This window comes from Aspergillus stella-maris (genome assembly GCF_047715825.1).
Source record: "Aspergillus stella-maris strain CBS 113639 unplaced genomic scaffold BDV14scaffold_65, whole genome shotgun sequence".
Taxonomy (NCBI): domain Eukaryota; kingdom Fungi; phylum Ascomycota; class Eurotiomycetes; order Eurotiales; family Aspergillaceae; genus Aspergillus; species Aspergillus stella-maris.
The window spans coordinates 182,243-191,965 of record NW_027396859.1 but is presented as its reverse complement, the minus strand read 5'-3'; the positions used below and the strand labels follow the sequence as shown (position 1 = coordinate 191,965).

General features: G+C 47.4%; 4 protein-coding genes across 4 annotated transcripts in view; 3 read left to right on the top strand and 1 right to left on the bottom strand.

Moving 5' to 3' along the window:
- Nucleotides 1–986: 986 nt before the first annotated feature.
- On the top strand, nucleotides 987–1,816 carry BDV14DRAFT_192316 (GNAT family N-acetyltransferase; the record flags this gene model as incomplete). The annotated part of the gene is made up of 3 exons (XM_073771620.1): nucleotides 987–1,458; nucleotides 1,510–1,635; nucleotides 1,695–1,816. 3 exons carry the CDS (start codon nucleotides 987–989, stop codon nucleotides 1,814–1,816), a joined length of 720 nt encoding a protein of 239 aa, XP_073624364.1.
- Nucleotides 1,817–3,250: 1,434 nt separating this feature from the next.
- Nucleotides 3,251–4,259, bottom strand: BDV14DRAFT_180630 (uncharacterized protein). The gene has a single exon (XM_073769944.1). The coding sequence runs from the start codon at nucleotides 4,165–4,167 to the stop codon at nucleotides 3,439–3,441; it is 729 nt and encodes a 242-aa protein (XP_073624363.1). The 5' UTR covers nucleotides 4,168–4,259; the 3' UTR covers nucleotides 3,251–3,438.
- A 2,388-nt stretch (nucleotides 4,260–6,647) lies between these two features.
- Nucleotides 6,648–7,309, top strand: BDV14DRAFT_180628 (uncharacterized protein). The gene is made up of 3 exons (XM_073769943.1): nucleotides 6,648–6,954; nucleotides 7,010–7,229; nucleotides 7,287–7,309. Exon 1 carries the CDS (start codon nucleotides 6,682–6,684, stop codon nucleotides 6,844–6,846), a length of 165 nt encoding a protein of 54 aa, XP_073624362.1. The 5' UTR covers nucleotides 6,648–6,681; the 3' UTR covers nucleotides 6,847–6,954; nucleotides 7,010–7,229; nucleotides 7,287–7,309.
- Nucleotides 7,310–8,268: 959 nt separating this feature from the next.
- Nucleotides 8,269–9,723, top strand: part of BDV14DRAFT_180621 (uncharacterized protein) — a 2,662-nt gene continuing 1,207 nt past the window's right edge. Inside the window, exons 1-3 of the mRNA XM_073769942.1 lie at nucleotides 8,269–8,332; nucleotides 8,389–8,962; nucleotides 9,009–9,723. Of these exons, the coding sequence (XP_073624360.1) occupies nucleotides 8,429–8,962; nucleotides 9,009–9,723 (1,249 nt within the window). The 5' untranslated portion in view covers nucleotides 8,269–8,332; nucleotides 8,389–8,428. The remainder of the gene's footprint in view (nucleotides 8,333–8,388; nucleotides 8,963–9,008) is intronic.

The window sequence follows — 9,723 nt, the reverse complement described above, 5'->3', positions numbered from 1 at the left end:
ATATTCTTCGGGTGGTGTACCAAATATTACGTACGTGGCGAAGTTCGACACATAATTTTGAACCCCGCTGACCTGAATCCCGCGCTCTGCGATCTCCGACAAGACACCTTCGCGATGGACGATAGCCGCCCGGTACGCTGTAATTTCATCAACGCCCGCCGGCCCCTCTGCCTAGATAAGAGCCGTCTTCGCGGTTCTGGTCCTCTTTTCTCGCACTCCCTCTTTTTACCTCAGTCACCCGGTCGGAACTCGTTTCAAAGACGCCCGCCTATTGACCAGACACCCAAACCAAGCGTGACAAGACATTCGAGAATGGCCGATAAGCCCGAAGTTAAAGGTTAAGAAAGGCAAAAGAGGTAATGGTGAGCCTCCGCTCGGATATAAAGTCCTTACAACAGCTTACATCTGACATAGTCTTGCAAGAGATGGTCTTTCAGTCTTTTCATTTAAGCACTTTCATTATCTTCAACAACTTGAACCCCAAGCAGCTTGACACAGCAGGACTAGTTGACCTTGGCAATAACACTCTCACGGCAGACTAATCCATCTGGCAGACGGTTGACGGGCAGTAATACTTCAGCACAGTGTTCAGCCCCTGTCAACTTCACCACACAATATCTCGCTAATCAGATCTTCATTCCCAGCAGCCTCGAATTCGACCTCGTGTAAGACACGATAGAGATCGGGACACTAATAGCAACATTTGACTTCGTAGATCATGCCCAGCCTCTAGGTGCTAATGCCAAATGCTTTCCATCACCAATATAATCCGAAGACTGCGACTGCCGGACCCTATTGCGAGCCTCCTCCTCAACCTTCACCCTCCACCTTCGAGTCAATTTCTTGTCATATGCCTTCCACAGCTTAGGCAAGAACCGCACGTCTTGAACACAGTATAATAGATGAGAAGCAACCCAAAAAGCGCTGGTGCAGAAACTCAGGAAAACCTCACGAAGACAGCCTATATTCGCCCATCAACCAACATAATGGAACTTTCGATATCGCTTGTTCAACCCGAGGATGTGGATTTGCTTGTACGAAAAGTCGAATACCATGCACACCAAGACAACCCACTCTATCGCTTAATGTTTTCGCGGCCAAAGGGGCAGCAGTGGGAGCAGAGTGAGGATGAAATTAAGTGGACAGTTGATGGGATCATTGAGACAATTAATCGACAGGATGAAACCCTGTACAAGGCATGTGGCGGGGATGGATTGCCTGTCGGACTAATAGGCTGGACTACTAGCCCAGGTGTCTTCGCAAAGGGCATGGACGGTGAGAACTGCGCCAAAAATGTTACGATAAATGAGTCTGAAGCAGGGCAGGGGACAAAGGTGAGAAGTGGAAACAGGTGGTGTCCCCCTTCTTTGGATGTGGCTGCGTGGCTCAGTGTCTCAAAACGGCTCAGAGAAGAGAGACAGAGAGTCCTTCAGAAATATCAGGGCTATCCAGTATGCCGTATGTCCATAGCCAACCTAGATGTACTAATAGCTCGCTCACCTCTCCTAGGGGTCACTTCCCTGGCAGTGGATCCAGATCATCAACGGCGAGGTGTTGGGTCCATGCTTATACAAATATTCTGTCATTATGTTGATGAAAATGCATTAGACGCATTTGTTCTGTCTTCCCCCGCTGGTGTTCGATTATACTCTAAGTTCGGCTTCAGAGCACTTGGCGCTGTGGAAACAAAACAGGGCACATTTACCAGCATGCTGAGGACTTCGGACTTTGGTATCAGGGAATAGAAGACATTTCATTTGTGAAGACTCAAGGCAATGTTTGGCTTCATATTAACCAGACTAGAGTTCAACAGTAAAGTGGAAGCTGGAGAAGCAGAAAGTAACGGGACGTTAGCGAGGTAGCGGGAAGTCGACGGCAAATCGACAGGAAGTTGACGAGAAGTCGATGTGATGTCAACAGGAAGTCAACGTGAAGTCAATAAGTGGTAGGCGGTGTGAGTAACGGTACCTAAGTCACGTTGGCAGAGTCCTGCTTCGCCCTCTTCGGGGTAAAGAACAGTTTAATATCTCCATCACTCCAGGGCTCGGCTCAGGGTATGCAGATTATGTGATTAATGACTTGGGATGTACTTTATTCATTAAAAGCTACTTCGCCATAAATGGTCCAAAGGGATGTAATAATACGCCCCTGCCAACGGCTCTGGGTGAACAGTGGCCTTGGACCAGATCTAGAAGGCCCAATTCACTACTCGACCCGCTGCATACGTGGCCACTGATGATACCACCCTCCTGCTATGATACCTCTCCAAGGAATTGCGCTCATCTATCGAAGTGTAACCGGTTTATAGGGGCGTTAGCCCGCTTGGTTTTTGGGCCTGGGAATAACGGAGAGGAAAACTACCATGCAGATAATAGAAATAATACACCCTGCTTTCAAACCAATGCCGATGAGCCTGGACGATAATCTGAGTCACGCATACGCTTCCTATCGGGCAGTAGCCTCGTTTAGTACACAGATTAGGGACGCTTGAAACCTTGGACGAGGTAAGAGATAATCGTCAATCCATTTCGTAGTATGTTGAGTCAGACACAAATGGGCACAGACTCTTTAAATAAAGTAGAGATAATGACTCCATTCAGGCGTCTGTCAGCCCTTGTCAAACACGCCCTATTTCCAGCACCGTACAGTATATGTCCCCAACCACGAGAAGTTCCGTAGTAGCCTGCTGAATCACACTGCTCGCGCGTCATGGTGATCAAGCGATGTTGCTGGTATCTCATGGTCTGGGGATTGGTGTTTCGAGCAGGGCGACGACTAATACGTCAGTCAGTCGCTAGATATCACAATCTCCTCACCCAAGGACAACAGGGGCTAAAGGTTACTTGGAAGAAAGAAGTCACAAAATCTGTGTAAGAGGAAGCTACTGTGTTATAATTAAATCCTCTTGATACATAGACCATTGACCGCTAGTCTTATCGGTTTTGATCATGACATGATGCAATGCCCATCTGTTAGAAAGGCTGAACAAACGGCAGCCAATCAATCAGACGCCTTGCCGGTGTGATACGACGGCGCTAGGAGGAACGTTGTTCCGACCCGAGCGTGCCCATCGTCCCCGGATGAGGAGGAAGAGGACGCTGCGAGATCGTGCCGGACGTCCCCAACGGAGGACAACGAGCACGCGGAACCGCCGTCCCCCGCGGGCTCCCGCGAGGACGACGAGGACGATGAGGGATGGTATATAAGGACGCTCACTACCCACCTGTATTTACTTTCTGCCTCTCGTGCCTTATCTTCAGTTTACAGTAACATAGTCAGATCGCCAGTACGAACCAAGTTACTATTGCATCTTCTACTTTGCTCTTCTCTCTCTTGATATCAGAATACCTAAGGTCCGATTCGACGCTTAGCAGGACGACCCTGACCTTATCTGACACCATCAAATGAGTGGCCAAGTAGCATACCGGTACTTAAAGACTAGCTAGCCGCCTTTCCAACTTCTTCCAATATCATCTTCAGGCCAAAATCATCATTCTCGAATTCCGCGGTGCAGGCACCCTCGGGCATTTGGCCCCTCTTTGCGGGAAGCGGACATCCTTGAAGGGCACACGAATCAAAGTCGATGAGCACAGCCGCGTCACTGTCTGTAAACATAATGTTGTCGGGATGAATATCGTTGTGGACAAGATTGAGAGTATGAAGATGGTCAACTCCCGCTTGAATCTGCTGGAAGCAGGTTTTGTCGTCAACCGACCGCCCGTCCCGAAGGCGATCCGCAAGTGTTTCCGCATACTTCTTGAAGCAAAGCCCGGTGATACGGCCGTTGTTAACCGCACAGCCAAAATAACTAGCGACATTTGCATGCGGAGATTTTCGGAGAATTTCGCAGATTCGTGCCTCTTGGAGCAGGTTTAAGCTGAGAAAAGCTGAGCCATCGTAGCCAGAGAGCCGAGGCTGCTTGATGTAGATGTCCGGATCCTCAGGGTCAGGACATATTGTGAGATTATCTTCTAGCAAGGGCCAGATGTGCTCTTGAGGAATCTTTTGAAGGCAAGAATCGGGAACGGCGACGTCTTCTGCACGCCTGAAGCGGTCAGGCAACTGGGCCGAGAAGTACTCATTGGTGCCTTGGAATATGACGTGTGTGTATAGGAACTTCGGGCTGCCCTCAAGATCCCAGCGCTCTGTCTTAGAATGGAATTTCATGTTGAAAAAAAAAGTTTTGTTGAATAAAACACGACTGAAGATTGCGAGTAGTAGAGGCCTAAATAAATCAGCGGCGGTTCTAAACCTGACTGGTGTAGGATGGGAAAGGAAAGAGGAACCGGGGGTCGCGCGAGTAATAAAAGGTTGAAAACGAGCACAGACCCCGGGTTATGCACGTGCCCGCCTCACTATGTCGGAGCATACTGCCGCCTGGTACCGCCTGCCCCCAGGGGTGACCTCGCTTAGTCATACATTAGTAAGCTAGATATCCTAACAACTAACGTAATTCCCGGGCGGTAGGTGCGTCCCGGGCGGAAGGTAGTTTTCGCGCCCGCCTCAACGCGCATCTTGACCTTAACTTTCAACAATTATCATGCCACGAAAAGCGCGTCAAACAAAGCGAAATTTGGTTGAGCAAGAGGGCCGGATCGAATGCGCGATTCAAGACCTTAAAAATGGCAAATTTCCAAAAATTGCGCCTGCAGCGCGTGCCTATAATATTCATCCAAATACCCTCCGAGGAAGACTTAATGGTCGACAATCTCAAGCAGAACTCCGCAACCACCAACATAGACTATCCCTATACCAAGAGCAGGTCTTAATAGGTTGGATAGTATCACTTGACATTCGCGGAGCAGCCCCGCGCCACTGCCAGGTCCGTGAGATGGCAGAACTTATCCTGAACGAATCCTCAACTGTCAATCAACCGATCGGAAAGAACTGGGTAACAGAATTCACCAAGAGGTGCCCTGAAATCAAAACCAGGTTTGCTCGAAAGATCAATCGTCAGAGAGCACTCTGTGAAGATCCTAAAGTTATTCAACCATTTTTCGACGAGATACAACAGGTCAAAGTTGAGTACGGGATTTTGGATGAGGACATCTATAACTTTGACGAAACTGGCTTTGCTATGGGCCTAATTGCAACAACAAAGGTGGTATCTCGAGCAGAAATGCCAGGCAAGCCATGGCTTGTACAGCCAGGCAATCGGGAATGGGTTACAACAATCGAGTGCATCAATTCAAGCGGGTGGTCGATTCCGTCAACAATCATCTTCAAAGGCAAGCGCCATATTGAAGGTTGGTTTGAAGAACTATCAATTCCACATACATGGAGACTTGAAGTAAGCAAGAATGGATGGACAACAGATGAAATTGGCCTCCGCTGGCTTCAAAATTGCTTTGTTCCAGCTATACAAGAGCGGCGGAGGGGGGGGTATACACTTCTTATTCTGGATGGCCATGGAAGCCACCTAACTCCTGCTTTTGACCTTACATGCAAGAGGAATAATATTATTCCTCTTTGCATGCCTCCCCACTCGTCTCACCTTCTGCAACCTCTTGATGTTGGCTGCTTTGGTCCCTTAAAGAGAGAGTATGGTTCTATTATACAAAAAAAGGCATGTGGCCAATCCAACTATATCGACAAGCTTGATTTCTTAAAGGCATATCCTCAAGCCCACAAAAAGGTCTTTACAATACAGAATATTCAAAGCGGATTCAGGGCAACCGGGTTGCTTCCTTTCTCACCATCTGCAGTACTGGATAAGTTGCAAATGCGATTGTCAACTCCTACACCCCCCCCTAGCAGAGGGACCAATTCAATTCCTTCCTCTCAACTTTGTACGCCTCAAACAGTGCGCCAAGTGCATCGAAAAGCTTCCTCGATTAAAAAGCTTCTAAAAATTGGTTCTCAAAGTCCTTCAACGCCTTCAAAGCATGCACTAAATGAGATGGTAAAGGGGTGCGAATTCGCCTTGTACAACGCCGGGTTGTTGGCGCAGGAGAACCAACGCCTCCGCTCATACGTTGCAGAAAATATGGTAAAAAAAGGTCGCTCTAAGCGCTTAATGCCTCCTACAGATGGCCTTTCATTTTCAGAGGCTAGAGACCTTATTTCGTCAAGAAATAATGAAGTTCAAGTTAGTGAGGGGGTCGAGAGTTCAAGTGCTCTTTTAACTTTGGAACAACCTCGTCGTGCTCCACCAAGGTGTTCAAATTGCTGGATACAAGGCCATAGGAGAACTAATTGTCCAGTTTCTAATAGTCATTAGTTTGTATAATTTAGTTAAGAATTGATGAAGTTATTCAAGTTGAAAGTCTGTATAGCATTGAAGCGGGCGCGAAAACTACCTTCCGCCCGGGACGCACCTACCGCCCGGGAATTACGTTAAGTTAACTAGGTTAACTAGATAGCTGGCCATACCGGCCACCCAATAGGAGATCCATCCATCGATTCCCACACACTAAGCTAGTCTGTCTGTTGGTCAAGGATGTTGCCCCCGGGCTTCTTTCGTCAGCAGCAGGTTTTGGTGTTGGGTCGTTCATTCTGTCATTGCTACTTGGTCGGATTACATCGAGTGCACTTGTCGGGTTGGGTATAATAACGTTGATGTTACCTGGAGTGTCCTGGTAATCAAGGAAGGGACTACACGCCAGTTCGATAGGCCACCTCCTGCACCTCTGACTGCAATTCATTCTGCCAACGAAATGATTGGTGTCCATTATTATCATCATGAGAAAGAAGGTCAATTGCCTTGATGGAAACCACGGACGATTAAAGGGTGCCCGTTTGTTTTTTGTTTTTCTTTTTCCACTATATGCCAGCTTACTTGAACATCTAGAGAGTGATATGTCCATTCGAAGCTTTACGGCGACCTGCAGCAAAGCAAAGACATGATAAAATGAAACGTTCTCTTTCCTAAAGATGGTCATGTGTTGAACATGACAGCAAGCCCCTATTCGCCCATCTTCATCGCGCGATAGCTGTCTTGAGTGACCTTGGTCTCTAGATAACATACTTATTAGTTATCCTTCACGCAACATCAGAGCCAGGCACTCACTATTTCTTGTAATTATCAGATGTCGGACAGGTCTCCAGACGACAATCTCTCTTCTTATCGCCTCTCTTGGTATAGTGTCGTGTGGCTCCAGTTGTTGGATCAGTGTCCTTGAGTTCAATCGTGTAAAATTCACACATCCTATATTATTCTTGAGCCCATTTGGCAGAATTCACTTAGCCAGGTTGCTTACGTGAATGTTGATGATGCGATACTTATTCTTGTCAGTCTTGCTCAACGTATTCAATAACCTAGTGGGCTGTTGACTTACAAGCTTCAGTGTGTTCTCTTTTTTTTCTTGAGATGGTCTGGGTAAAGAGACAAAACAAGATGTTTAACAGACTTCAAGTTCTTTTGTATCCAAGGCCAAGGCATACGAAGTACTTTGGGATGGTAAAATTAGATCACCAATACTTACGGGTTGACCACCAATACTTACGAGTGACCGCCAATACTTACGAGTGACCACCAATACTTACGAGTGACCGCCAATACTTACGAGTGACCACCAATACTTACGGGTTGACCAAGACAGGACGGAATGTGCTAACGCAAATCACTACCACAGGGCATCGCCCAATCTGAGAAGGATCGGCCGTCGCAGAATGGGGCTGGGGTTGTGATAAGGATTCTCCGCCTCTACCGCCATCTTTATCTATCCGCTGGGTTCGATTCGAGGATATCGGAAGGTCGCTGAACGACGTCTCAGGTGGGACTAATTATTATTCGAGTTTAACTTTTGCTTAACCTATCAAAGCGATCTGTCCCGACGCGATCAAGATATGTTGACTCGTCTAAGATTGCAGGAATAACTAAGATACGCACGCAATCATTGGCCTTGGCATCGATAGGGCAGGAAAGAATTTGGACGGAGAATCAGATCACACGGGGCCGTACCGGACGAGATATCGCTCGGGAGCGGACACATTCATCGATTACTCGATTTCCAGCAATCCTTGCGACCAGACTTTCGAACTCCTCAACGAATTTATTGTTCGCCTTCATGGCCTTTGCCAAGTGCTTGTAGGTGACTGGAGTCTTCTCGACAAAAGCCAATGCGTGCGCGATGAACGAAAGGTCTTTGAGGCGGGGAGCCTGCTTTTAGAGGATGACCATAGCAGTGGGACGGTTCAATCTGCAAAAGGGAGGCCATTTTGGCGCCCAATGAATAAGCATCCATCGCTTCCCACTTTCCTCGTCTTTCACGTGACTTGATCGGCTTAGAAAGCATCCGGGGCTGCGGGGATTGAGGATCAAGCGATCTCACCTCACTTCAGTCATTTATTAACCCCTGGATTTGCGGTCGCTACAATAGCCGGGAGTTTTGTAAGGAAGTCTGCTTTGCTTCTTGATCAGAATGCTGACCAACTTGCCCTTGACAGAATTTAATTACAAGATTTTGTCCTGTTCAGCGCTTTCGAGATGGACGTCGATCTTTGGTTCAGGGACTGGAGGTCAAAATTTGGTCAGAGGCTATCGAGTAAGCAACAAACACGGCTTGCCGCTCTTACGAGACAATGGAGGCACGGTCGCGCACCTGATCCCCTGCACGACTGGGCTTCCAATCCCTCTACTAAGTTTTGGGGGTTTGCACCTTTCCACACTGAGAGCGCGTGGGTACGGGAATGTTTAAAGCTCCCAGCTTTCAAAGACTGCCACGAAAACACCGAAGACTGTAGAACCGACGACTGTGTGAAAGTCTCTGCACGCCGTAGGGTCCTTCTTATCATCCTTCATGATATCATTCAAGAAGAAGTACTGCGGTTGCGAGCATCTTCTCACGCACAGTCAGTTAAATATATTACTACAGCTATACGAAACATTGTGGAACAAGCTTATCCTGGAAGTAACAACCAGCAGTTACGTGATAAATGTACGCATCTTCGACGATATGGGCAAAAGTACTCATCGCTAGCAAGAGAAGAATTAGTATTAGCCCCCTTGCAAGGTACTTCGTCTAAGTTAGTCTGCCATCTTCGAGAAGTGTTCCAAGCTAACTTGCTCTAGTTTCGAAAGGACTAAGGTAAAAGATGTTGATCTGGAGGCGCTTGTTGCGTTTGGGGAAGTGATTTACGACAAAAACGATCAAAATAACCTGCAAACGGCATTCAAACTTATTCTGAATACCTGTCCTTATAAACAAACTAAAAAGTCCAAACCACGATTTGCCTCAAAGTCGACACGAAACCGCCGTCGCAGAAAAGCTGCAAGAGCTATGGATTCACAAAAACCTTCAGCACACTTTAATTCCTTTGAACCCCGAGCCGACCCTTTCAGCTATTTAGAAGAACTGCTGGACTCGAGAAACCGCTCTCTACACGGTCCCGGTGATATACTAGTAGAACAAGTCTCAGAAGAGATACTTAGTTCACTAGCCAAAGCTCGGAATGCGACTCTCATGCAGCCAGAAGAGCATCTTTTTGATTCTTTTGAGCTTTGCTTCAACCCCTCTGAATCCTTGGAACATCTTCCTAAGGTGCCTCGACACGATAACGCGCTTCTCTATGGTACATGTTCGGCAAATGCGGATCTTTACTTTAACCCTTCCGCATTTCTGGAGAGTCTGCCAGGGACATTCCAGCAGAGTGATATGCATGATATGTCACTGGAGGAAGCACAACCATTGAATTACTTGCCGCGCCGATTCAATCCCTCTGGCTACTTGGAGACCTTGCCTCAGCCACCTCAGAACTCTATCGCTCTCAATACAGAAGCAA

Coding starts and splice junctions, on each gene's coding strand:
- BDV14DRAFT_180630 (XM_073769944.1), bottom strand. CDS start 4,167: ATGAAATTCCATTCTAAGACAGAGCGCTGGGATCTTGAGGGCAGCCCG.
- BDV14DRAFT_180628 (XM_073769943.1), top strand. CDS start 6,682: ATGAGAAAGAAGGTCAATTGCCTTGATGGAAACCACGGACGATTAAAG.